Source organism: Elgaria multicarinata, chromosome 11 (assembly GCF_023053635.1).
Source record: "Elgaria multicarinata webbii isolate HBS135686 ecotype San Diego chromosome 11, rElgMul1.1.pri, whole genome shotgun sequence".
Taxonomy (NCBI): domain Eukaryota; kingdom Metazoa; phylum Chordata; class Lepidosauria; order Squamata; family Anguidae; genus Elgaria; species Elgaria multicarinata.
In genome coordinates this window covers 31,101,973-31,129,911 of record NC_086181.1, presented here as the reverse complement: position 1 = coordinate 31,129,911, position 27,939 = coordinate 31,101,973, and the positions used below count along the sequence as shown (strand labels likewise).

The window sequence follows — 27,939 nt, the reverse complement described above, 5'->3', positions numbered from 1 at the left end:
TGTGTGTGTGTGTGTGTGTTGCAGAGTGAGAGAAAGAGATACTTTGGTTCTCCCTCCCAAATGGATTTTAGGAAGTGTTGCTGCTGTTTCTGCTTTTGATGCAGCATTCCCAGGGCTTTTTGGGCAAACTCGGGATGGACAAAAGGATAAAACAGCCTCCGCCAAAAATCAAGACAGCCCCGGCAGCCACTGCACAAGCCACAGACCACGAATACTCGTACTCCAGTGGGATGGTCTCGTCGGAGGTGATAAGCCACCGGACCGACTGTCGGAAAACCTCCAAAGACACCAGCACCATCATGCCTGGAGGGAGAGAGAAAGAGAAGACAGTGCTGGAAGTTACGCTTCGGGGCTACTCCCTGCCCCTGCCCAGTGGGGACTCCTCCTCCTCGAACTTTTTGTGAATTAAGAGTGTGGAAAGCTTTGTGGATGGGCACTTGCTTAGAGTTAATTGGACCACAAGAAAGTGCATTGCGAGGCTCCTTTTTACTCTCAGTAGGTAGAGCTGTGGCCTAACTTGCTTAACTGTGTTTTAAGGAAAGCAGGGTTCAAAGGTATGTTTACCCTACTGCAAGAAGGACTGGGGCAGGCCTGACTGGATGCTAAAGCTGCCCCTAAGCAAGCAAAGGATGTTTGCAGGGCTCCCTTACCTGATATGATAAAGAAGCAGGATGCTGGTTTCAGGAGGAATTCGATCCCTTTGCTCAGAGCCATTGTGATGCAGAGGGACCCCATGCCCATCAAGGTGATGCTGACAAGGGACACAACGGCTGCCGTGATATTCAGTTCTACAGTGTCACCAGGCAGGGGAGAAAAAGCAGTCATTGCAGAGGAAAGGAGGGGCACGCTTGCAACCCCCCTGTTGTCCTACTTCCTGCGTGGCTCAGCAGGGAAGGTTCTACCCTCTAGAAAGTTACACACACACTCATATTCAGCATCCATAACTACATGAGGTGACCACGGCTGGAGTGTGGGCAACCACTGTGGGCCTCAGGGAAAAGCAGGACTCTTAATAGTGATGAGAACGGACGTTGAGGAGATGCAGTGGGCCAGGTGGAGACAGGCTTGGCGAACCCAATGGGCTGCAGACTGAGAAATGCCAGAGAGAGATTCAGATAACTGCTGATTTTTATATTTTCAAAGGGACACGGGCTCGGTTGCTTCTCTGTCCTGGCATGCCTCTGGGTAAACTAAGATCTTTTGATCCAAACGTGGGGCTTAACTAAATCAGCCTTCTTCCTGGTATGTTTGGACTATAACTCCCACCATCCCCAATTAGCATGGTCATGCTGGTTGGGGATGATAGGGGTTGTAGTTCAAAACACCCCAGGTGGGTGCCATGTTGAGGAAAGCTGACCTAAAGAGTCTGCATAGGGACTTCCTTGATTACCATCTTAAGTTTCTTTAAAAAGCTGCAGAAAAGAGAACAAGATCCCTTTGCTTTTAAAAAAAGTGCTACAATGCACAATTGGTTAAATTTGATCAACCAAAATGGTGGCCTGATTAATTGGGCAGAAGTTTTTTTAAAAGAAAAACCAGAAATGATTTTGAATACAAGTACATATAAAATGGTAGGTAACAATAAAATCTTAAAAGAGGCATCCCTCCTCCTTTCCCCCTGCCTCCAGAAGGGAATGTCTCTTTTAAGATGATGCTTTTTTTTTGGATACAGATTGTTATTAGCTAAAAACAAAGGAAGAATGCTGTTTGCTTCAGACCTATTGCTTTTTGTAAAATTCGAATTTATGCAAACTTAACCGATTAATTGACCCATTGACTAAAGTTCATGCAATTCATTGCCTATAGTTTCTTAAATTGGGACAGCTCTACTATAAATACCCTTTTCTCGCTGAATTTTCATTTTGTTTTGTAGAACAGCCTACTGGAGGAATTCTGTGAAGTTCTAAAGCTTGTACAATACGTTGCAAATCTTAGGTCTACACTATAGCTGATAGTAGCAGGTCTGCAGCTTTAAACTTGGGTCTTATCAATAAATAAATGGGAAGCATGATTTAAAGGGTTAAAAAGGTGAAAGGTGTACAAGGGAAAGGGAGTAAACCATTGCATTACAATTTTGGAAAGGAGAATAAGGGTCCCGGGGGGTGGGGTGCACGAGATAGTTTTATATTATTTTAATTAGTTTTTTAATTTTATTATTGAGGCATATAAGTTGATGTAACGTGATTATTGTATGTGTAATAAAATTCAAATAAAAATTATTTTAAAAAAGTGTACCGGTGGTTGGATACTGAACATTTCGTTTGCTCAGGTGCAGAAAATATAAATGAAGTCATAATCAATCCGTTTGAATTATGAAAATATTAGTCTGTTAGATAGAACTTAGCGGTTATTATACATCTGAGACTTATGAATCTACTAGATTCAAATTGACTAATTTCAAGTTTCAGCAGCTTTAGTAGGCGAGATTTGATTGAGCCTTATGCCTGCCTGCATGCATAGCCCATTTGCTTCCCGGCCTGCCGTGTTTCACCCCACAAACCTTAAGTTAACCATAATTTCCTGTTATATCTGCGCTTGGAAATTGGTTACTAGGTTCGGACCAAGCCAAGATCTCAAACCAAGATCCTAGCTTTTTCTGAACCTGATAACCACAGTTTACTGGTTTGGGCACAATGGAAAACTATGGTTAATTGAAGACTTCTTGGCTTTTCACAGCATGCTGAAAAGGAAGGATGGCGTGCAAAGGCAGATCTGAAGTCAAGAGGCTTGCAAGTATCTCAGTTTATTAAGCCAAGGTACGAAATTCTGAATGGTCCTTCCTCCTGAGATTACCATGCATAACCGGGTTATTGTGAGGATAAAGTGGGGCAAGGGGATGAGAACCAGAACCATGAGCTCTTTCAAAGAAATGCAGGATACACATGTAATGAATAAATAGGATTTTTCTTTTTGTTCCTGTTGGATTTTTTTTGTCATCAACCAACTTGACTACCTGCTTTTGAGCTATTGAGTCTCACCTTTTTTAGTTGACCTCTGGAAGATATGTGCATTCTCTCCAGTAGTGAAGAATTTGAAATAAGAACAGTTAGCTTCTGAAAACAACAAGAAGAGAGTGCATTAAAATAAAGGAGAACAGGAGGTGGGGTAGAGGGGAGGCTGTTGTTTGAGGAAATAGATGATCAGAGATGCGTAATAGACAAAATTATGCCAGTTAGACCAGGGTCAGCCTAAGACAATTTGCTGCCTTAGGCAAAGAATAAGATAGCACACACTCCTGTCCCATTCCATGCCCAAACCCCAACTGGACTGGCAGTTGAAACTTTCTTCAACATTGATGATGGCACAGTATAAGTTATAGGGCAGAGGACACGTCCCGTGGCACTCCGCTCTATCCTCCAACACTTTGCTGCCATCTCCCAGCATCTGCTGCCTGAGGCATTCACCTCAGTTTGCCTAATGGTAGGGACGGCCCTGAGTTACAAAAATATTTCTTTAATTGGCATATTTCATTCTAACCGTATAATAATTTTTCAGTGTTTTGTCTTTCAAGAATTTGGGTTTCTATTCTTTTGCTGTTCATCACAGAGCAAGATGTGTGTTATGTGTGGACTGCAAGCTCATGGCTCTGAGGAATTTTCTTGGAGCAGCTAGAATAATTAAGTTAAAGGCTACAATATTTGCCTTCTCTCCCTCTAGGTTGCTTCACCCATTATCACATTTCTTCATAGAAGACAGGAGAGGGAAACACTATAGGCACATCTTGACTTTTGGGCTTAAACCAGTGTAATATTTGTTCCCTGGCCCAAAGGAAGCCTGGGAAGTGTAGTTCTCTAATGGGAAGCTAAGGATCGCTAACCAAGAATCCTCAGCAAATTGCAGTTCCCAGGATTCTTTGCTGGTACCTGTGTTGATAAAACTGGTACAAAAACAATATGAGCTGGGATGTGGCTAAGGGAACATGGAGTATAGGTCATGTGTAGAAACCAAGAGCTGTATTAAGCAAAGATGTCCAAAATCTATTTCCCCTCACATTTCTTCACTGTCCAATGAAAGCCTCCTGTTTTGTTACCCAATGGAAAAGACCCCTGTATCTTTTCAGGACTTGGGTTTTCATGTTTTCTATGTAATGCAGAAGATATCTTTGTGTATTACAACTTCATATTATTATACTAAACTGAATGTTTGTCGTGTGTGTGTGTGTGTGTGTGTGTGTGTGTGTGTGTGTGAGAGAGAGAGAGAGAGAGAGAGAGAGAGAGAGAGAGAGAGAGAGATGAATTCCACACTATTTGGGAGGACACCTTCTTGAAAAATCAAATATATATGCTGTGATAGACCCTGACTCCCTGCAGGAATGTTTGTTACAGAATACACACATTATAACTGCAGTGCACTTGCAAATTTCGCAGTGTGTGAAACAGCCCTAAGAATTAATAACTTGTCCTTCACCCACATTTTTCTTTTCTGTCTTAGAAAGGAAAGGCATGTGGCTTCCACGAATGCCACACAATTTTTTGTTAAAGATTGTCTTAACTTATAAAGAGAGACTTGATAATCTTTCCAAATTCCCATACTATATTCTGATATAGAAAGGTATGTGTAATATGGAGATTTCGTTGAGAAACCCAGGAGATGAGACGAAGGTTCTGCAATTAGCCCTTGTTTCTCTGTACCAGTTTGAATTGCAAAACTTTGGGAGGGAGGCCATTTCTAGGACTTGGCAATTGAAGCAGAAGGTTAGGGGCAAAAAAAGATTCCTTGCAACTCAGGCCTCAGAGCTCATCCTTTTTGAGTTCCTTCGTTGCCCGGTGGAGTGGATTTAATTGTGTCCCTGGAGATAGATGTGTTAGCAATTACTGCCTCCTTTGCAGCTGGACAAAATCCAGGTAGCCCCGGGGTGTAGGGAGCAAGTGCTCTGTGTGTGTGAGAGAGAGAGAAAGAGAGAGAGAGGGAGCATGCGAGATATTTATATGAAAGATGACTGTGCTCAAATATGCTATAATTTATGATTACTGGTTCTCCCCATTGGCAGCTGCCTCCACAAGCAGTACTACTTGCCCACCCCATCATATTCCTGCCCACGGGAGTTATGTGTGCGGTGGGGGAAGATGGGGCTGTGATGGTCCGACAGAGCATTGCATATAGTTCTGAGACCCAGCCAAGTCTATGCGCTACCTTTCCAGGCTGGCTGGCTGCTTGTGCATCACCGAAAAAGAGGGCAAAGGGAGGAGACACATTTGCATAAAAATTGCATATGCTAATTTATAGAGAGAGATGCAAATTTAGGACTAATTGCTAGCGTTTAAATAGAAATACCAGACATCTAATCATAGTATTGAAGAGTGACCGTATGACCTGTGTCCTCCTTGGTCTGCTGCCTGAATGCTGTTGATGGACAAATTCAGAGCCCCTGCTACTCTCCCTTCTTAGGGTTCTTTATTTTTAAACCAGACATGGACAGAGCAGCCCTTCAAAGAGAAAATGCCTTCAAACAGGACGCTTCTCTGCAAAGTAAGGCACATGGCCACCCTACAAGGTGTGATAAAGGTCAGGACTCCAATGAGTTTAAAAGCAAGTTTTGGCAGGTGTCCCTTTTCATGCAGCAGGGGTGACAAAAGTTGCTAAAATTCAGACTTTTACACAACCATGAAGATACAGGTACCGTATGGATGGTCAGGCTTCTGGCTAGTGAGATTTACTTTGGGTTTTTTTTAAAAAATGTTTTTAGTTAGGGTGACCATATGGAAAGGAGGACAGGGCTCCTGTATCTTTAACAGTTGTATAGAAAAAGGAATTGCAGCAGGTGTCATTTGTATGCCTGCAGCCCCTGGTGAAATTCCCTCTTCATCACAACACATAAAGCTGCAGAAGCCCTGCCCTCTTGACCAGATACAAAAGAGGGCAGGGCTCCTGCAGCTTTAACTGTTGTGATGGAGAGGGGATTTCACCAGATGGTGTATTTTGGTGGTGTATTTCCTCTTTTTTGATGATATGTAAGTGTCCACCCTTCTCATAACAGCCCTGTGAGGTGAAGTAGGCTGAAGGATACCCCATTGCAGATTGCTTTATACCTTACATGCCAGCAAACCTGAGCGTTACCACTGTGTACAGACTTCCCAGACGTGTCTTTCAGTGGGGGCCTGCAGAAGAAGTGGTTAGTTACTCGAAGTTGGGCCTAGCTCAGCAAAAGGCAAGAACGGCTCTAGTTACAGGGAGATAAGCCAAGAGTATTAGCCAAGTAATTGGCTCCAATCCCATTTGTCCGGGCTGTGCCCAAGCTGACGATTGAGTTACCGCATAGTCACTCAGCCCTGCCAGACTAAGAAAGAAACCAGCATCTCAGGGACACAACCATGGGAGACAGCTGAATTTAGGGTGCCTGGCTCTCTCAGCCTTCCCATTATGTCATCTCAAGCCCCATTTTCCTCCCCATAGAAGCTACCTTGCCCTGCCATGGCTCTGCTGTGGCTTGACAGAGCTAGGAGACAAGAACAAAACCAAACCTTCACAATCATGCAGGGCACAGCACCCAGAAGAATCTCTGGATTTTTGAGGACATTGCTGGTCCTCGCCTCATCTCTTCTGGATGATTTGCCTGTCAAATTGTCTTTCTTCTCTGGCCTCTCTTATCAAGGCTGGTATCAAGGGGGGCATGGTTGGGCAACTCCCGAGGGCCCACACCCCAGCAAGGGGCCCACTGGAGTGGTTCCTCCTCTTCTCCATTGCAACCTGCTTCTTGCTCTGGCTGAGACAATGGCCCTGTTCAGACAACACGCTAACCCTTGCTGCTTAACCACAACATGGTTAATGAAATGCATTAAGGTTAATGCATTCCGTTAACCGTTTTGTGGTTAAGCAGCATGGTATAGCATGTTGTCTGAATGGGACCAATGGGGTGGTTGTGGGTAATTCAAGTCAGCTGCAGCATCAGGGGCATTGCCAAAGATGTGAGGGTGATAAATTATAATGGTTTTCCTGTGTTTTTTGTTCAAAAAATTCCCTCAGGAAGGATCACAGGTGTAGATGGGATGAGGGCAGAGGGAGGGAGAAATTTATTTGGTTTGCATTTTAATGCGAACTGACCTAATTTCCTACCTAAATGTGTACTGCTTTAAATTTTGCGATAGAGTTCTCTAATTAAAAAAAAACTGTACAAAGTATGTATATATGGGGAATGTGCACACAATATGTGTATATTAGTTAAAATAATGTTCAGAAGCACATTACATTAGGAAAATTACTTGTAAAATGTGTATATTGGGCAAAATTGTGTACAATAAATGCATATATTAGAAATGTGCACAAAAATGGGTAAGGAGTTTTATGCTAACACTTTTTTTAAAAAAATCTCAGATTTGGGGAGAAACCGAATTTAATACTGGAAACATTCTCAAACTTTGGGATGAACCAAATTTAAGAATAGAAAACTGGGAAATGGAGAAACCAAAATTGACCTATTGTGTTGGTCTGTGGTGGCCCAGTCACACAGTAAATAGCCACTTGCTCTGTTGTGGTGGGTTGAATGAGAATGGGTTCTCCCCTCCCCCCCCCAACTTTTTAAGGCTGTCTGTGTGGCACAAAACTTAATATTTGTGGACCAATTCGCTAGCAACAGGTTTTGTGGGCTAGTCATTTTCCTGTAGCCATGAAGCTGAAAGTCATATATTACCTGGTTTGGTTTATGAATTTTCCCAACTTGTAATGGTTGGCTGTATTGTGAATTGAATGTTTTTTCTCCCCGCCTTTCCTCTCCAGATCGGAATGTTACACAAGACTCTGCATAGATGTGGTCAGTGTTCAGCAGACCAAGTGCCCAAACCCAGCTGTATTAAAGGTGCACGCACAGTAAGTTCTTTAATGTTAACCTAAAAACATACAAAGAGCCATGACGGATTCGACCAATGATATATCTAGTCCAGCATTCTGTTCCTACAGGAGGCAGCCAGATAAGAACTTAAGAAGTACCATGCTGGATCAGACCGAGGGTCCATCTGGTCCAGCATTCTGTTCACACAGTGGCCAACCAGATGTTGACCAGGGACCAACAAAGCAGGACATGGTGCAACAGCACCCTCCCACCCATCTTCCCCAGCAACTAGTGCACACAGGCTTACTGTCTCAGATACTGGAGGTAGCACATAACCATCAGGGCTAGTAGCTATTGATAGTCTTCTCCTCCAGGAATTTATGCCTACGAAGACAAGTGCATCAGCACCCTTCCCCCTTCCCTTATCTTCCATGGGTTTGTCTAATCGCTTTTTAAAGCTGCCCAAATTCACGGCCATCACTACAGCCTTATTCCCAAGAACACCCATGAACTACAAAGCTGGCTGCTTCGTAGGAGCATCACAGAAGTGCCTTATTCTTAATGACCTGTTCCCATGCAAACCTACTTGGTTGTTAAGATGTCATCAAAACCCCAGCTCTGGGTGCCCTACCTTCAAAGGTAAGGTGGATGGTTATTAGGGATGGCAGGGCCTTTTTGATAGGAGAGCTTCATTTATGGAATTCCCTCCACTTATCTGCTAGTCTGACAATGAATCAAAGGGCTTTTAGTTTCTAAGTAAAAACAATTTTGTTTTCCTAAGGTTTTAATGGCCTTTGATGGTTTTACTGCTGCTCTTTATGTTGCAGTTTTGTCCCCTGCTGTCCATTTACTAATCTTATGTAGATTAGCTTTACCACCAGTAGCTTCCCAAATAATTATGTTTCTGAGATATTACACCAAAGTACATTTATTTCTCAGACGTCTGCAAGGTTTTTGTTATTCTATCTCTAGATTTTACTGAACTTGAGAATCAAAGAGTTGTTGAAAACCACATCTGTCAGATGTAATTAATTTGTACCTAGACCTGCCTGATTTGGTGAGACGTACAAGTGGGCTTGTACATCTTAGTTAATGGGAGTGAGGTAAATAGAAATTAAAACGACTGAATAAATTTTTTAACAGTGGTTAAGGCCATGAATCCAAGCATATCTCCCAACATCAAAAGAGAAAGATCCAAAGGAATACTGTTTTGCATCCAAACATTCACCAAATATCAAATGTGAATTCCAAAGCCCAGCTAACATCACCTCTATTAAATCCTTTCTGTGGTGACAAGACGAAGCCCCATTGATCTGCAATAAAGCTTCTTCTGTTTGGGAAGAATAACTCTCTGTCTGTGCTTTGATAATATCCTGTTTTCTTACGGGCTTTCTAGATTCCTTCCTAGATTCTTCCTCTTTGTATATTCTTTCAACTGTATCACCACATCCTCCCCCTCCTCTTTTTCTTCATCTTCATCCAGGTTGTGGTTTCCATGGTCCTCTTGACCATAATCACAAATTTCATTAGAGCTCACAGGACAGTAAAAGGTTCTTTGGCCTGTTTTATTCTCCTTCATGCTCTTGCATCATGTGCAAAGAGACTCAAGAGGCCAAGGGAAACATGAAGTCACCAGTAACCACCCTCCACATGCTGTCCAAAGCAGTATTATTCACCTGCCAATCACCACAGCTTAACCAATACAGTTCACGTGATTCTAGTGTGCCACAGTAAGAAAGAGGGAGCTGGTGCAAGCCAAAAATGGTGCTGGCAAAACAAATATTGTTAGATTATGCAAGTTGGCAGATCAAGCTACTGAAGGAAGATGATAAACTAACTCAGTCCAGAAGCAAGGCCACTCAGAGGAATCTGGGCCTGGGACAATGGGATTTTCAGAGGGGGGGGCTGTCACATGCACCCACATATAGAAATTGCTTGTTGGGGTGGGGGTCCAGGGCAATCCCCCTGCCCACCCTGGGCAGGCCTGTCCAGAAGAACTACTCAGGTTTAAGTTCAGAACTACTATTTCCTTACAAACAATGACCAGGTTGTGTGCAGTGGCAATAACTGAAAGATACCAGTAGAAAGTAAGAAAAAGGAAAGACAATTATAGGCATAATGATAATCAGAAAATTATTAGAAAGATTAGAAAATAATAGGCCAGGCAGAAATGTAAATGTGATACCAACACAGACGGGCACAGGCTGACTAGTGCTAAATCCGTTTTCAGTGTCAGGGCTCAGGACGAAAGTCCGGCTGAGCAGGTGCAGAGTGCAGTTCTTTCACCTCAATTCCTGACGCGCTAGGGATTGGTGGGGTGGACATCTGGATCATATGGTAGTTTATTATGGTGATACACTTTGGTCTGACATCTAAATTTCTAGAAATAGAGATGCCATCCAACTTCCAAGCCTGTCTGGAAATGTCTGTCTGTCCCTCTACATATCAAAGATACAATGCTGGCTCAAGATGTTATGTTTCTCTAGCTGGGGAAGGCGCATCCATCCCACAAACCAGAAGTAGAATGCTCCCCCAAACCAGCTGGTGCCCTTTACTGACAGCCTAGGCAATTGCGTAGCCTGCCTGTTTGGTTGTGCTTGGCTTGTGCCGAGAATTGAATACAGAATGGGAGTGTCTAAGAAGAGCTATGATTAAGGCCAAGAGGGCCATTCAAAACAAGCCCTTCTATATGCTGTCTCTTTTAGACAGGCATCTAATTTCAGTCTGATGGACAGACCACTGCCTGCCACGAACGCCTGGCTCAGTCATCGCCCCCAGCCCCCGTTATCAAAACCTTGTGCCTCGTTTCTAAACTGGAATGTGTCCAAATATAGCTGCCACTCTTTCATTTCCAAGGCTTCCCTGAACGCTCTGAGATATCTTCCCTGGGCTCCCTCTTTTGGGCTTTTTGTGTGTCAGGATTGGTACAATTTATTCAGTTCCGAGTGAGCACCGTATTGGAACCGGATCACGGTAGTGTTTCTTGAGCTGTGGCAAGACGGTGGCTCATTTGCGAATCGAAGTGATGTGATTACTGAGAAATCTGCGTGTCATTTTCAGGGAGAAGCCAAGTTGTGGGATACTTCTGCACTCATACAGCACTATGCGTATTAAACAATTGTGTGTCTCAGATATGAAAAAAAAGGGTCAGCTCAGCTGGCTCACGAAGCACCTTGATCTATGCAGTTTTAGAGCCTACTTTCAACTTGGCCACCGTTATCCTCAAGGCTAGATTACCGTAAAGTGCTTTATGCAGGGCTGCCTTTGAAGACTCTACAAGTGGTTCAGAATGTAGCCAGAAGGTGGTCAACTGGAATGAGAAGGATGAAATGTATTTCAAGAACTTCACAGGCTTCCAGGTTGTTTCTGGACACAGTTCAAAGTGCCGGTCTTGACCTACAAAGCCCTAAACAACGTCAGACCACCCAGCCTGTCTCTGGGTTGCTTTTGTTCTCAGAATGCATTACTTTTAATGTATGTTATTGTAAAGCTGCTGAGAAAATTCAGATTGAAAAGGAGTAGAAATAATTTAAAATAAATAGGGGTTCAGATCTCACCCATCCACCTGCCCTCATGGGCTTTCCCTTTCATTGCAGTGCCAGGGGAAGTTCTCCGTATGCATCCTTTTGTAGTGCCCTGAGAGCCACCATCAAAGTGAATGTCGGGAACTGCAAGCGCAGGGGATCTGTATGCACTTTGGAGAGCACAGAAAGGCCAGGGGGGTTATGAATTTGGCATGATGACTGGGGGGAAAATCTGAACATTTGCAGAGCTGGCAATAGGGTTATAATGCCGGAGTGCAGAATCTGTGGCCCTACAGATGTTGCTGGACTCCCAACTCCCACCATTGTGACCAATGGTCAGTGATGAAGGACCATTGTTTAACAACATCTGGAGGACCAGAGGCCCTCCACCCAGGAGAGGATGGTGGAGAGGAATCAAGAAGCTAGGGAGAACGGGATGCGGAGTAGAGAGTAGAGGACAAGATTCGGAGTAGATTCAGAGTAGAGACAGCAGCAAAACAACATCATGATGATGAAAAAATAAAGTCATAAAAGCAGCAGAGCAGACAAAACATAAGCCAGCCTTAAAACTTTAAATTGCCAGAGTAAATGAATAAGTTTTAACTTGGTGCCAGGATGATAGTAATGTCAGCATCAGTCCAACTTTTATGGAGTAGTCATTCCAAAGATGGGACACCACCACTGAGAAGGCCCTCTCCTTTCTTCCTACCTAATGAACTTCCCCTGGTAAAAGAACCCAGCGAAGAGCTTCCCCTGAAGAGCTTCAGGCATGGGCAGGTTGGTACAGGGAGAGGTGCTCCTTCAGGTATTTGGGTTGCAGGCCATTTGGGACTTTAAAGGTCAGCAACAGCTCCTTGAATTGGGCTTAGAAGCAAATAGGCAGCCAATGTAACTCTTTAAGCATCTGTGTGACATGATTCCATCTGGCTATACCATTCAAGTTCTGTAGCTGCGCTCTGAAGTAATTCAAGTTGTTTTCAAGGCAAGCCCTACATACAGTGTATAACAGCAGTCCTATGAGAGCATAAGTCACGAGCATGGATTACAGGAGTATGGATTGCTATCAGAGGCATGTTAGGGCTGAACCAGGAGTCTGGGGCCCAACTGTCTGGGAGGGCTTCCATGCAGCCTCTTGACAAGCGACTACAGGCAGGCAGTGGTGCTTGTGGTTTTCCCAGAGCTTCTGCCTTCTCCCACGTGCGCCGTTCCACACTTTCAGAACTTAGGTGGCTACTGGAGACAGTGCCTTTTCTGTAGTGGCACCCCAATTATTGCACTCCTTGCAAAGATATACAGTATTTGCATGGGATCATCTTTATCTGTCCCAAGCTTTTGGGAGTAATTGCTGAAGCTTTCATTAGCTAGTAATTTTATTGCATGCATGGATAGATAGATAGATAGACGATAAATGGATTTGATTGTTTGATTTGATTGCTTTATTTTAATGTTGATTTGATTAGGTGTTTGAGGGTTTGTTTGTTTTATTAGTCCTTGGATTTTTGTGGAATTCTGCAATTTTATTGTTATTAATTGTATAACCGCTATGGCTTTATTACTGTTTTGTAACACTGTTTTTAAAGGCTACGTTGGTAGAAAGGCACAGTAAATATTGTTTAACATCAGTCAAAGAATACATAATGCCAGTAATGCAGACAGAGCTACATGTTGCTGTTGCCATGACTCGGAACACTATCTGCTCTCCATCAAATTGACATTTAAAAGGAAAGCAGTTGGGTTGGATCTAAACTTAGTCACACTTAGATGCAAATCAATGAGACTTAAGTTAGTAAACTTAGATGCAAATCAATGAGACTTAAGTTAGTAAACTAACTCAAGTCCTATTGATTTCAGTGGGCCTCCTCTAAGCAGGATTAAGTCTGAATCTAACCCGTTTCCCAAACCATTGTGCATTATGAAACAAACAATTAATGCACATCATGGTGGACTATAAACTCTGTGGGTTGGATCCAGATTTAAGCACGGGCAGAAGAAGCCCCTCCAGAGCTCTGAAAATGCTACACCGTGGGTGGGGGAGAAGGGGGTATTCCCCCTCCCAAATCAGGTAGGGGCAGGACCTTCTGCAAGCTGAGCCCTTCCTCTCATGGAAGGCAGATGCTGGATCGAACCCTCTGAGGCAGAGACTTGTCCTATTATACTCTGTAAAGCACCATGCACATTGAAGGTCTAAAATAAATGATAATGCTGATGATGAGGGTAATAATAATAATATAAACAAACATATTGTAAAAATACAGTAATACACTGAATAACAGTTCTCTGGTCTTTAATGATGAGGCTCTGAAGCTTCTGCCACTGCCTGGCTCATTTTAGGGCTGGGCTGGTGCTGGATCATTGGGGTAGGGGAAGTAAAACTCTGCCCAGACCTATCTACTTCTGAAGCACAAGACGTCTTTTCACAGGATCGAGGGAGCTGTCTCTCCTCCCTCTTCCTTCACACATTCCTTTTAAGCAACTGAAACCTATTTATCACGCCTTCGCTTAATCTTCTTTCCTCCGAGCTAAACGTATCCCGCTCCTTCCATCTGTCTGTCAGTCTTTCTCATTTGTCTGGCATTCCAAACCTCCTCCAATTTGTCTGCAATAACTGTGGGGTGGAGCAGTGGTTTTAATAGCAACTCTGCCAATGAGGCAATGGAGCAGAAAGGTTTTTCAGCGTGAGTGAAAAGGGCGAAAGGCCTTTCAGGATAATGTAGGGTTGATTGTAAAACCCTTCCGGGGTGTCAAAACAGTGCAGGAACAATTCTTTGTTCCTGGCGAAGCAGCAGGAAGAATATTCCTCAGTTTCTAAGCACACCCTTGTTTAAATCTGCTGGCATGAGGTTTTAGAGGATGCCACTATCCACAGGAGGCGAACTTGAACCCAGAGTGATGGGTCCATAGCTAAGAACTTGAGCGGCCACTCATGAATTGGGCTGAGAAAGAGGAAATTAGTTACACAGAAGAGGGTAAAAGCTGACAGTGATGTGCACATAGGCTACATTATATGTGTAGATGCACATTTAGAAATAATTATAATTTAAATAGAACTACAGTACATCTCACCATAGTATGAAAGACTGTGACCAGGCGACCAGCGTGGCTACCTGTTCAGTCTGCCATCGGGGAATTCACTGTTGATGGACTAGAACAAGCTGGAATAGCACAGGACAGCTCTTCAAATAGAAGATGGCTTCAAATAGAGGACGGTCTTGTGACAGCCCTTCAAATGCAGGGCTGTCCTCTCTAAATGAGGACACATGGCCACTCTACTAAGAATGCTTCTCTGCTCAGCTACTATCAGCCAGTTGGGCTGACATTAATTGGAGTGCACCTGCAAATGCTACCCCCTAAACCTCTCCCCCTGCCCCAGCCAAGTTACTTTGGCACCTGAAGCAGAAAATCCCACAAGCCCCTCTCCAAATCCCTGGCACTAGCAGTAAACATACAATAGTAATAAACAAAATAATAATTTGGCAACTGCCCATTCATGACACCCAAAATCAACTGTCTGAGGCAGCCATCTCACTTGGCCTAACGGTAAGATTGGCATGAAAAGGTTTGGTCAGCTCTTATGCCTGTAACAGTAGCTCTATATGCAAAAAACCCCAAGGCAGTGAAACTTTTCACAGCACGGAGTTTAAATGTTCTCATCTGCTGAATTCCGCACATCAAAGTAGGAATGGAGGTATAAGCCTGATTCGATTTCTCTTAGCTTCTAATTTTTTCAACCTTAAATTTGGTTTGCCCTGAAATTTGAGAATTTTTCAAAGTTTAAATTAGGTTCATCCGGAAGAGTGAGATTTTTTAAAAAACAAAATTCATGTGAATTTTTAAATACATTTTGTGCACAATTCTCCTAAGCTGTGCATTTTGCCTAATGTACACATTTTGCCTAATGTACACATTTTTTCAAGTCATTTTCCTAATAGAATACATTTTAATATTATTTTTGGGTAATACATACATTTTTGTATGCATTGTTTAGATTAGAGAACTCCATTGCAAAATTTGGAGAAGTGCGAATTTTGAAGCATAGTTTCAGTTTGTGTGTTCGTTTGAAAAGATTTCAGTCATTGATCAGTGACGGATTTTTTTCCCCACATGAAAATCATGGGGCAAACAGTAGGACAGAGGGTGACTTTGATCCAGAAGGTGAGACATTGATGACTTCAACAAATTTGATCAAATGGACACATCCTTATGTTATATAATGGTCTCTTCACAGTATAGGGAAATATAGCACATTTTCAAGATGGTATAGTGATAGATCTACTTTGTCAGAGGCTTAGTAAGGCCAGTGAATCTGGACGAAAATACAGTTAGGTAATGCTCGTCCTTTTCGTTGGTCCTTTGCTTTCATCGTAACACAGTATTTCAGTCATGAAATACAAGTGATGCGGGATGAATTGGAGTCATGAGTTGGAGACGTGAAATGTGGGTCACAAGCAGCAGCAGAAAGCAATAGGATTTTTTTTTCATAATTGCTTCAAGAGGGACTGGTTCACCTGGGTTGGGAGAACTTGGACTTTTAACATCATTTCTTACTTTCCTCCAGTGTGGGTTCTCAGGGGTTTGGTGAGGTTAAGCAGTATTGAAATATCGCCTTGGACTTAAGAATGGCTAAGTTTAGACTACATGTTAGTCAACGCAGTGTGAAAACTCCACTCATGTTCTAACTCTACCGTTGTGTGACTGTTGGCTACCGTGGAGGAGTAAAATCCATCGTGATGCTTGATTGACAGTTTCTCCACCCTCTCTCCTCCCTTGGTCCTCCTGATGGTATCCCATCAACCATTGCTGTCAATCCCAGTGGCTTTCCTAGAGCAACACTCCCTCCTTTTGCTGCTCTTGCCGGAGAAGTCTGTAGTCAGTGGGAAAAGTCAACTCAACACAACAGAAAACTCCACGGAGCCTGCCATACAACACGCAACACAACCGTTGTGCAGGAACTCTTCTCTGCACAACGTGGATATTCTGCATGAAGTTGTAATCCAACACAGATGGAGGGTGCCAGCTTGGGGGAGGATGCTTTGGTTGAATAGCTGTCCACTTGGCTTTGGATGGATCTCAGTTGTTCACCTGCTTCTGTGTACCTGTGGCCTGTTGCTTTACCTTGTTCTCTGGTTCCTGCTCCTGTTGAGTCTGGACTGGGCTACCTGAGGCCTGATACCGATGGTTGCCTATATTGTAATTCTCAAAAATAAAAACAACATTCCAACTGGCACTGGCTCTTGCTCTGGCTTGTCCTTCCTGCTGGCACCTCCCCCTGCCAGATTTCTGGGAACAACCTGGCTCACTGCAAGTTGGCTTGTTGCCCCTCCAGCCTGGGTCAGATGGGTACACTGCCCAGTGACGAGCACAAGCCTGGAGGTGTATTTGGGCTCGTGTGCTTGCATAACCAAACAAAATAGCCCCCACATCTAGACGAAAGGTAGCTCAGTGATAATTTCACAGTATCCACTTTTCACATGGGCTAGAGAAGGGCTTGGTAGAACTGGGCTGGTCCTCCCATGTGGCCAGGTGAATTCTCTGCGTCAGGTGGAGCAGGAGGAGTGAGGAATTGTGTGCCATCCCACTGCCAGGAGGTTCTCCATCCACCACCTCGCTACAGCAAAGCAGCACTACCATGAATGCCCTGGAGAGTTCCACCAGTCCCACACTACTGCTGTAGCAAATGCTGCAATGGGAGAATGGTTGGTGGGCCGCTCTGGAGCAGCCGCCCACCCTATGCGCACCCTCTGGCTCGCTCTGAGGGGATCCCTGGAGCAAAACATAGGATAGGCAGTTGGTCTCAATTGGGTTCTCAGTCAGAGAAAGCGATCAGTGCAGCTCTTCAGAGAGATGGCCAGGCCCAAGTATCTGTCTCTGAAGGGATCCTTCGTCAGAGGCAGGCACTATGGGAGCGATGTGCCTGCTTGTATCACGGGCAATCTTCCAGGACACCTTCCTAGAAGGCCTGGCTCTGGGGAAGAACCCAGGTATTTGGGCTTGACTGACTCTCTGAAGAATCACACCGGCCTCTTTTTCTGGCTGACGTGGCTCTCTAGCACGGCCCACCTGCCCTGTGGCCCTCAGGGTGAACCAGAGGATAGGTAGCAGCAGCAGTGGCAGAGGGGGATGGAGGAGATGTGGCAGTGGCACTGCATGTGTTCTCCCGCTTTAGGCCGTGGGAGAGCTTGAGCAGCTGCTGGGACAGAAGATAGATTGGGATCTTCTGGTAGATCTCTGACTGATTTGCTGTAGATCAGCAAGGGTTTCTGACTCCCCAGTGTCTGACAATAGTAACAACTAAAAAAAACTCCCCCTCGCCCCAAATTACGTTGCTGGAAAAGAGTACTTGGGGAGAACCAGGAGTGGGTTTATGCATGAAAGGACTTGAGTACTAATCACAAATTCCTGGACTAAACATATCCTCAGCGGCACCTTAGCTCTTATCATTTGTCTATTTGCCTACTCCACTATTTTGCACCTTACACTGGTTGGGGGACCTCAAGGTTTGAGTAAAAAAAGAAACCAAAGTAGATCATGCAAGCTTGAAATCTGTCCACTCCTGGGTTGGAGGCTTACAGTCAGAGATTCATTTAGAGGATGATTTTGTGATATCAATATTTGAACGTCCTCACCTCTACCTTCTCGCTATGGCATGCACATTTCACTCCCCCTTGTCCATTCTTTCTCTTAGCTTTCTTTCACCCCATCTCCTTCTGGTCCACAGCCCATCCTCTGCTTCCCAAGGTGCGGCGTTTTCACTCTTTCTGTCATAAATACTCCTGTCTGCTCTCCTCCAATATAGGCTCAGACTAGGTCAGTCAGTGACAAATCAGAGCCCTGCTTTGCCCTTCTGTGACTTTAGCCAATCATAGCCAGAGGTTTCATTCTCACCATAAAATTCCTTTCTACACTGCATTATACGATACTCGAAATAAGAGGCATTTAAAGAATGAGCCGTTGCATTTAAAGACACCAGCGCTGTGCAGCAGAGAATCCACAAATATCTGAAGAAATACTATACTTAACCCCCTGCTCCCAACACTCTGCCAGCCACACATCCAAATGCTCCAAAAAGAATAAATTATGCAAATTCAATAGCTGACATCAAAGACAGATAAGTCTAAAATGATAAGACTTTTCAGAATTCAACCCAAATGCTCTGCCATTAGCTGTTCAGTGGTTCTCTCCATGGAATGATATGCATAAATATATGAATGAGTACATCCGTTAAGTCTTTAAGAGCTGAATTATTGGAGAAGAGGGAGTTTCAAGAAATTGTTCCTGTGCACTGTGACCCCCCCTCACTTCAAAAATCACCCCTCTGCCTGGCCATTGAAAAATTGCTCCCCGTGCCCATGGAGGCTTTTAAAACAATGCTTTTCTGGTTGGCGGCTTTGGGAGATGGGGGTGTTATGTGTGCGCATGAATGAAGTGTGTGTCATGTGTGAGAATGAATACACATATGAAAGAGTGTCGGGTGCTCCCTTTTAGTTTTAACCCCAGCCACTTTTGATGGGGCAGCAGCCCATCTCTGGCATGCAGCCCCAAGAGGAAATGTGGCTCTCTGCTCAAAACATCCCACTACCCCTGAATTAAAAGGATAGGAGCCTTTCCTTCCCTTGCAATTGGTCACTCTAATGACTATGAAGGGATTTTTAAAAGGTGTATACCTGCATCTTTGGAAATTATGTGAAGATGGCTGTCTTGGGTGATTGGAGCAAATGCTGAACAGCCTAAGCGCTCTCTCTCTCTCTCTCTCTCTCTCTCTCTCTCTCTGTGTGTGTGTGTGTCTGTCTCTGTCTCCCTCCCCTCTTGTGCAACCTACTTTATGTGGCATGAGGAGGCATAGATTAAAGAAGGAATTGGTGTTGGAATGGTGCAGCAAGGGTATTGGCCGTCACTGGCTTTGCTTCAGGCAGGTAAAAGGACTTGGGCCTGCACTGTGTGTCAGGGCTGGTGTCAAGGGTAGGTGTGGGCAGGCACCTGCCAGAGCCCACATCCCAGCCACGATTGCATCTCTTTTGTTCACCTGCTCCTCGCTCTGGCCCAGACAGCAGTGGTGGCGAGCAGGTGGAGCAGCAGATGCCACGGCTTACTTGCTCTCTGGCTCTCTGCTTACTTGCTCTCTGGCTCTCAAGCAAGCAAGTGGTAGTAATGATGAGCAAGAGGGAAAGGAGCAATAGCACTTGGTGACAATGGTGGTGGGAAGGTAGACTCACTAAGGGCTGAGGCCCATTGAGAGTGTCTGGCCCAGGGTGACCCTATGAAAAGGAGGACAGGGCTCCTGCATCTTTAACAGTTGCATAGAAAAGGGAATTTCAGCAGGTGTCATTTGTATATATGGAGAACCTGGTGAAATTCCCTCTTCATCAGAACAGTTAAAGCTGTAGGAGCTACACTAGAGCGACCAGGTTTAAAAGAGGGCAGGGCACCTGCAGCTTTAACTGTTGAGATGAAGAGGGAATTTCACCATGTTCTCCATATATACAAATGACACCTGCTGAAATTTCCTTTTCAATACAACCGTTAAAGATACAGGAGCCCTGTCCTCCTTTTCATAGGGTCACCCTATGGGCCCTCAAAAACCTGCAGTTGGTAGTGCTATGTGTATGCGTACCCTCGAGCTTTATGTAACATAGGAAGCTGCTTTATACTGAGTTAGGCCATTGTCTGTCTAGCCCAGTACTGTCAACACTGACTGGCAGCAACTCTCTGAGGTTTCAGGCACACGTTTTTCCTGCCCTACCTGGAGATGCCAGGGATCAAACCTGAGACCTTCTGCCTGCAAACCATGTGCTCTGCCACTGAGCTACAGCCAGTGGCGGCTGGTGGTTCTGGTGTCAGTGGTCTGGTGAACTGCTCTGGGTTTCAGTCAGAACTCTAAAGGCGTTATCCAGGGAGCACCTTGGATCACTCTTTCAGAATTGTGACCGATCCTGACTGAAACCTGGAACGGATTCACCACCCCACTGGCTACGGCCCCTTCTATATGGAGTAAGGAAGGAGTCCCCCCAGAGATTCCTCCTCAGAACAGCATGCGATGCTGATTGCTTCCCATCTGTTCCTTTTCAAGCTGTAAATAAACAGATTTTGACACAGAGGCTGTGTAACTCTGGCACGCTCTCCCTCGCCTCAGAAGGAAACTAGGAAGCTAGCCCGGAACGTCCCATCGCTCAGAGCAGCGGAGGGCAAGATGATAACTCTGCATCTCTTGCTGGCCGTTTGGCAAACGAGGCAGCAACAATGGCCTCGTCTTCTTAAGGCTGCTGCAGAGCGTTGGCAAACCTGGCAAGTGTTTGGTAGTTTCAAGTGAGACAGAATGAACAATTTGAAACCAAATTTAGCTAGCTGTCGTTGCTGGGATATCTCCCTGCTGTCAAGAGCCTTTTTCAGTCCACCAAATGGGAGAAGTAACATCGTGCCTGCTGGCCCCAACACATTAGTCCATTTTCCTGTACTTAGCATGCTTTGCAGGTGACATAAAGCTGTGGCCTTCACTGCTTTTCAAGCAGAAGCGCCCTTTCAAGGAAAGGCTGCCGTGCCGTGCCGGGGCTCCTTTGGGGCGTTTTCTGGGCTGGGGAGGGCCTTCTCCCTTCCTCCCCAAGACAAGCGACTTGGTCAGAGGCATATTTGGGCCTCTCCTCTCCATTCATGCCATCCAGGTGTGGTCTCATTGCTCAGTCGCCAGACAGGTAAATTATGACGGGCTCATTTTTGGTCCTTGGATTGGGATGGATCTTCATCTCAACCCTGAAAGAACGCTCTGCGCTATTCGATGCTGCAAAATGGCCCAGTGCAGATCCATGTTGTTCTTTCACCGGCACATTCCGTTTCCCCTCCAGCGGTTGCGCAGTGCCCCATTGAAGCCGGCCAACCATGCTCTTGACCCCTTGGGCTCCTCCCAACCACAGCTTAATTGCCTGGTTGCTCCTGCATTCTCTTCCTCTTCTCCACACCCCACACCTTACAGTTCATAAGTGGCAGGTCTCCTGACTCCCCACACCCGAAGCCTCCTCTGGTAGCTCAGAGCACAGCAGTTGGCCCCCACTGCTAAAGCAAACAACAAGGCAACGCTAGAGAGCCCCTGCTGAGAGTCAGCAGCTATAGCAGAGAGAGAGAGAGAGAGAGAGACCTGCACTTGAGGTGACTGGGACTTATGCTGGCGTACAGGGTTAATGAACATACAACGCGGTAAGCAGGGATGGGGGAGAAAATAATTCTGTTTGCATTTTAATGTAAACACACCTAATTCCGCATTTTTAAACAAATGCACAGACCAAAACTCAGCTATCCTTCAAAATTCTCATCCCAAGTAGTGAGGAAGTACAATCGTGGCCGCAAGCTCCACCTCTGATTTATTAACATGTATTTGTTTGTGCTTTTGAAGAGACTCTATATTTGGGTTTTTAATTATGTGCAGAAGTCCCTACACTTTTCCCATCTTATAAGCAACCAGGATCTGTTCAGAAGAACAAGTGAACACATGTGAGCCTCCCACGGTGATCTTGCTTCCCACCCCCTGCACACTCTTTAAGCCACATGTAAATGGCTGGAAGAACTGATGGATGCATTGACGTCCATTGTTGAAGGTCTGTGATTCTGCTCCACCCTCCATCAACAAGACGAGCTTGGTGAGGCAGCTGCTTCGGGTGCCAGATTTTGGGAGCCCTTAAAGCAGATATGGAGAACCTTTGGCCTGCAGGCCTAATCCACCTAGCAGTGGTTCCCTTTCCAGCCCACAGAGACTTTGACTTCCTCTGTGGGCTCCACTTACTCCTCTCTGTGGATTTAATTTTACATGAAACAACATGTGTGAGTAAGCAATAGTTGATTAGCAAACAACACTGGGATGTTTGCTAGAATTATATATTGTGGTGGCTTATTGCAGGGCGTGGGTGTTGAAGGATGATCAACCATATGGGTTTGTGCGTTGGTGAGGAATCAGGTGCATATCGAATAAATTCTTGAAAATCTCAAAAGTTTTTTTTTTTTTAAAAAAAGAGTTTTTAAACCAGGGGCTGAGCTCACAGGCTCCAGTGCAAAGCCACGGTGAGCCTCACTCACCTCAAGCCCTGCAAATGACCTCTCACAGTGGCCCAAACACAGCCAAGCAAGAAAGAAGAGCAATTAAAGAAATTGTTTCCAGACCAACAGTAAAAATGGGCAGGGAGGGAGGGATTAATAGCATCAGAAAACAAACCTAGGCAGTTTCTTGTCCTGCATAGTAGCGTCCCACACATATTAGACAGTGATGCTGTCAGGGCAGGATTTACTGCACAATCCTTTGGGAGTTCCCCAGAAGACTGTGTCCCTTTCCTCCAACCACCGACCGATGGTGACCTAGTTTTGTGGGGGTTTCCCATCTTATATAAGTATATGGTAGTGTAAGGTTTATTACTTGAGATCTACCAGACCAATTTCCCTCATTTTTGTTTTAAACTGAAGCTTGAGCAGTGTAGACGTGCAGACATTTTTTAAAGTCTGAAAAAAAATCCAAAGCTCGAGCTTTAATAGCCAAACAGTTTGTTTCTGCACCTGGCCAGGAACCTGCGGCAGTCGGGGAACTACAGTTTCCACATAGCTCTGCACTGCACAGGTGCACAGGGAGAAAAACATAAAGGCGGGGATGGAGGGAAGGCCTTGGGCTTTGCGAGTCAAACACGCTCTCGGATCAACCCTAGTGGTGGCAGGTGGAGGTGGTGGCGAATGCTCTGAGTTGGCGGAGCAGGAGGAAAAGAAGCAGTGCTAGAAAAAGTCCGGTTTTAAAATGTGGGGGAAGAGGGAAGGAAGTGGGCTTGAGGCCTGAGGTGAAGAAATGAATGTTGTTCAGCGGTGATGGGTTTGAGAAAGGAAGGGCCAAAAGTCCTGGGTTGCATTGAAGGAAAGTAACTTCCATGCAGTTTCTGGAGGACGGACAGCAGGAGTCAATGAGCAATATGCTTTGCCCTCACACTAGTACTGCCCAGTAAGAGCAGTAAGAACATTAACTGGCAGTAAGAGCATTAAGCTAAAATATGCTGTTATTATTATCTCTCTTTTCTCGCTCGTGGCGGTTTTTCTAGATGAACGTGACGGGCTTCGCCAAGTCATGCTGTCTTTTACTGATTCAGAAATTTCCTAACTATTGAACATGTTTTAAGTATGACTGCTTCTTGGTAGTTCTAGTTTCTGGAGGTTTTCTGTAAAAAATTTTTAATATGATGCTGGCGACTGATGTGATTAACAGAATAATTGTAACTTTTTCCTGTTGCCATAGTTCTTTAACTTCCCTAGCCAGTGCTGTATATTTTTCTCTCTTTTCCTCTACAACATTTTTGTCATTAGGTATTGCTATGTCAATGAGGTAGGTGTTTTTCTTTTTTGTTTATGACTGTTATGGCTGGTCGATTGCAAAGTATGGTTTTGTCCTTATTATTATGCAGAATTGTAGCCAAGAAGTTTGGGCCTGCTACGGTGGAGAATTTGGCACTTGGGCTGAAAGAGGTTTTGCATCCCTCAAGTAAGTAGAAGTTCCCATTGTCAATTAAAGAGGGGGGAAGTGAGACCATTAAGTCCCAAGTCTAAAATGACCTAAGAGTACCAGACCATGAACTAGACCATGTCATCCACTGCGCAGTATAGAAAGGAGTAAGAAAGGTCCCTATGTCAGAGTTGGCCGTAAGAAAAATTAGTTAAAGGCAAAGTGATGTGGCACCCCCCCCCAAGAGAAATGGAAGATGGGTGGGTGGATTGATGGGATAAGTCCCAGTTTGCATGTCACAACAACCCAGGCTTACAACGTTGGATTGTTACTCCCCTGCAAGCCAGAGTTCCTGGTCTGCACGTCCTGCTAAACAATCCAAGGACTTGCAGTGGAAGTGAATGGTGGTACCATGTGCTACCATGCGTGACAACCCAGTTTTTTAAAAACATCAACACCCTGGTGGTTCTTCTGCGCGAACTGGGCCAATGTCTATAATGGGAGATGCCTCATTTCATGCGCCTGCCTGAAAACCATGCAGACTTGGAGCCTGGGAGTTTGGGGCCTGCAAGGTTGGAGAATCGTTGCAGAACTGCTGGAGTATAAATACAGGCAGCTTCATATTCATGTTATTTATTGTGTTCTTTCTTCATGAGTGAATGGCTAATATACTACCTGTATACTTTCCTTTATATTTCTACAAGTAAAATAAGTAGAAACCTAAGGCAAAAACGGATCTGAAGTGAATCACACAATAATTGTGAGATTGTTTATTTATTTATTTGGTAAACAGCACCTGTGCAGGGGCCCAAACCAGATTGACACTGTGGTAGGGACAAAGGCTTAAAGCCCCCTTCTCTCCATGCTATGGTTTTGACCTGAACCAGAGGCCTCATGTGGCTGTAATTTACTTACAAAAAGCATCCACACAGTTACTGATTGCATTAATAAAATCATGTCTATTTGGGCCGTTGTTGTTGTTGTTGTTGTTGTTGTTGTTTTCCAAATAGAAACTCAAAATTTGGAGGGGCCCCTAGAATGTCCCTGAGATGGTGACTCTCCCTGCCACATAGGGCCACATTCCTTTCCCTGAAGCTCTGCCCCTTAACCGCCAATGGATGGAGACTGGTGGCAGTGACTCAGTGCTGAGGAATAGGCAGTCGGCATAAGCTCAGAGGCACCCTTTCATTCCAGCTAGTTTACACATGGGGCGAAAAAATTGTTAGAGCTAATATGGCAGACTCATTAACTGGGCTCCTACTTGGCCTCTTGAGTCCAGGACTTGTCACCCACATGTCAAACTGAACATGATACTTTTAGTCATAATTATACTCCGCTACTTTAATCTGTAGGACAATTCTGTATTCAAGTGCAGCATACTTTGTAGAACAGGAATCTGGGAGAGATGCTAGCAGAGGCAAGGAGATTAACCTTCATTAGCAGGAGATAATCTAATAACATGTAGAATCAGCAATTCTACATGTTAAGTGCTTGAGCTCAGCCTGACATTGCAAAGAGATGCCAGGGTGGAGACAGTGGGTCCTATGAAGGCCCGATATATGTAGTTGGGGTGGGAGGGAAAGGAGAGAGAGAGAGAGAGATCAGTGGAGGCTAGTGGCTGTGAAGTCAGTAGGGCGGTGAATCCAGTCTGGGTTTCAGTCAGAACCAGGAAGAACACTAAAGGAGCTGTCCAAAGTGCAGAGCACCCTGGAGAACTAACTCCTTTAGAGTTCTGACTGAAACCTGGACTGGATGCACCACCCCAATGACTCCACAGCCATCAGCCTCCACTGAGACAGCTACAATGAGAATGATGTGTTGGGTGTGTGTGTGCGCAAGGTGATAAGCATAAGTGGGTGGTCATGGAGGGCTTGAAGTTTTCAGAGATCACAGTTACTCTTTTAAATTGGAGTGGAGGGACCCACACCAATCGGTCCTAGCCACCTCTTTCCTTATCACCCCACACGTACCATTCCATAAGAAAACTGCATTAGATACAGTGCAGCTGCTGTGTCACATGGAAACATGGCGGCTGGCATCAGGGCATCACTCTTTATTGCACGTGTGGGCAGCCCCACAGCCCGCGGAGCACATGCGGCCCTTGGAAGCCTTGAGTTCAGCCCCTCATGAATGCATGCTCCCCACAGCTTGCCAAAAGCTGCAATGTTCATGACCCTTCCTGCATGCTATTTCCCCATGAATATTGTGCTCTCGTCAGCCCACCAAACAAGAATGAGCAGTTGTGATTGGGGGGGAGGAATACAGCACTTGGGAAGGCTTAACCCTCCTTGTGTGTCAGTCCTCCCTGTGAATGTGTGAGTCTTTGTATGAATCCCGGGAGGCTCTATGTGTGCGAGTGTGTGCGGGTGCGAATGGTGGAAAGACACTGTGAGTGTGTGTATCTGTATAGGGCTACACCCACACCCAGCCCTAGCCACACCCACACCTAGCCCAAGCCCCGCCCACTGCCCCACCTGAGCCCCGCCTGGCCCTGATCACGCCCACAACCAGCACAAGCCACACCCACTGCCCATTCTGGCCATGCCCACCAGAATCCAGTACTTGACCTACCACCCACACTGGATATAACACTTGGAAGGCAGCAAAGTTGGAAGTAAAGCACAAGATACGGGGAGAGAATGGCAACGGGAGTCGGAAGGGAAGGAGGGAAATGGAAGAGACTTAGCAGGCCAGTCAAAGGGGCCACCTGTAGAGGAATTGGGGGAGTATTATTAGGGTGTGTTTGTGGATTTATGAGAGGGAGAAGAAGGGAGGGAGGGAATGGAGAACAGGGATGTTCAAGATATATGTTTACCTCCAGGCAGCTCTGCGGGTCCACAGGTGGCCCTCTCTTCCTCCACATCATTTATCCAGAGTTTCTTGTAGCAAAATTTCCACAGGCCATAGTGGGCCGCCTCGCAGATGGCGGACTCATTCTGCTTGTAGGTGTTGAGTTCCACCCAGAATTCTGTGCCCACGGCCAGCACTGTCAGGGTCATCCCCACGATGGCCACGAAGAAGGCCAGCTTGATCTTGCCCTCTTGCTCGTCCGTCAGGATCTTGCGCCGTTTGCCCACCGCCCGCGTGCGCGTTGCCATGCGCTGCTCCTCATCCTGAAGGAAAAAATTAGGCCACATCATCGCCCCTTTCCCTGCACACTTTTTGTTGAAGGGATCTATTTTGCCTGCGAAAGAGGGAGCCCGGTCCCTATCCGTATCACTCCAAGCTTAAAGCCTGGTCTCCTGCGAGAGCTCCGCACGGCTTCTCCTGGTTCTTATCTAGGTCAACACACTGTGAGCGTTGCCGAAAAAGTTGCTCGACCACTCTCGCCCCACCCCTGCCTCCTCCACCCAACGCCCCGGCTTGTCAGGGTGAGGCAGGGGATGGAACAGCAGCTACCTCACCCCCCACCCTCCCAGCGGCCTTGGCAAATGTGTGGAGCACCTGTTGCTGTCCTTCATCCATTGCCTTGGCAATGAGGGTTATTTTAAGGCTGCGGGGTGCACAGACAGTTTGGATGTGCGTGTGCGTGTGCACGGGTCTGATGGTTTTTAAAGATGCAGAGTCTGAAACTGAACCCCCCCCTCACCATCGCAGCAATGAGGAGCCCTCTTGCCCCGGCTTCCCACAGCGCCCCCTGCTGGGCCTGGAAGAGCTGAAGCCATTTTTCACTCTGTGGGACTTGCGTTGGTTGCAAAGTACACATGATGCCCCTTCTGGATTCATCCCGACAAACCAACGTTTATATCTAGCACAGGTATGACAGAAGCGCTTCTTACTGTCAGGTGTGAACATGCATCAAATCCCTTCCTTCTCACCCTGTTGCCTAAGCCAGCACAATGGGCAAGCCAGTGGTTTATACCGCTAAGCCCACATATTTAGCAGTCCCATAGAAAGCAATAGTTTAACTTATTTCCAAGCAACCGTGCTAACACTCCATTTTTATGTATTCATATTCATGAACCTTGACTCTGCCGTTAATTTACCTTTGGCCAAGGGTGGGGGATATGTGGCCCTGGTGAAGGATGATGGGAGTTGCAATCCAACAACCATAAGCTTTAGGCAAACCAAGGTCTGTTAGCTTCAGTTCCCTTCTTCCTAACAATATGAGGATATTAACAACACTGGCCAAGCTTATAGGGTTGTTGAGAGGATTATCAAGGTCATGTATAGGGATGGATGACTCTGTCTCAGTTGCT

At 45.4% G+C, this 27,939-nt stretch overlaps 1 protein-coding gene across 1 annotated transcript; it reads right to left on the bottom strand.

Annotated features, from left to right (window-relative positions):
• CACNG6 (calcium voltage-gated channel auxiliary subunit gamma 6) lies at window positions 1–27,050 on the bottom strand. Its single transcript, XM_063137655.1, has 4 exons — window positions 26,556–27,050; window positions 2,979–3,053; window positions 651–788; window positions 1–303 (listed from the first exon to the last, which is right to left on the bottom strand). The coding sequence occupies exons 1-4, from the start codon at window positions 26,878–26,880 to the stop codon at window positions 68–70; spliced, it is 774 nt and encodes a 257-aa protein (XP_062993725.1). The 5' UTR covers window positions 26,881–27,050; the 3' UTR covers window positions 1–67.
• Between the last annotated feature and the right edge of the window lie 889 nt (window positions 27,051–27,939).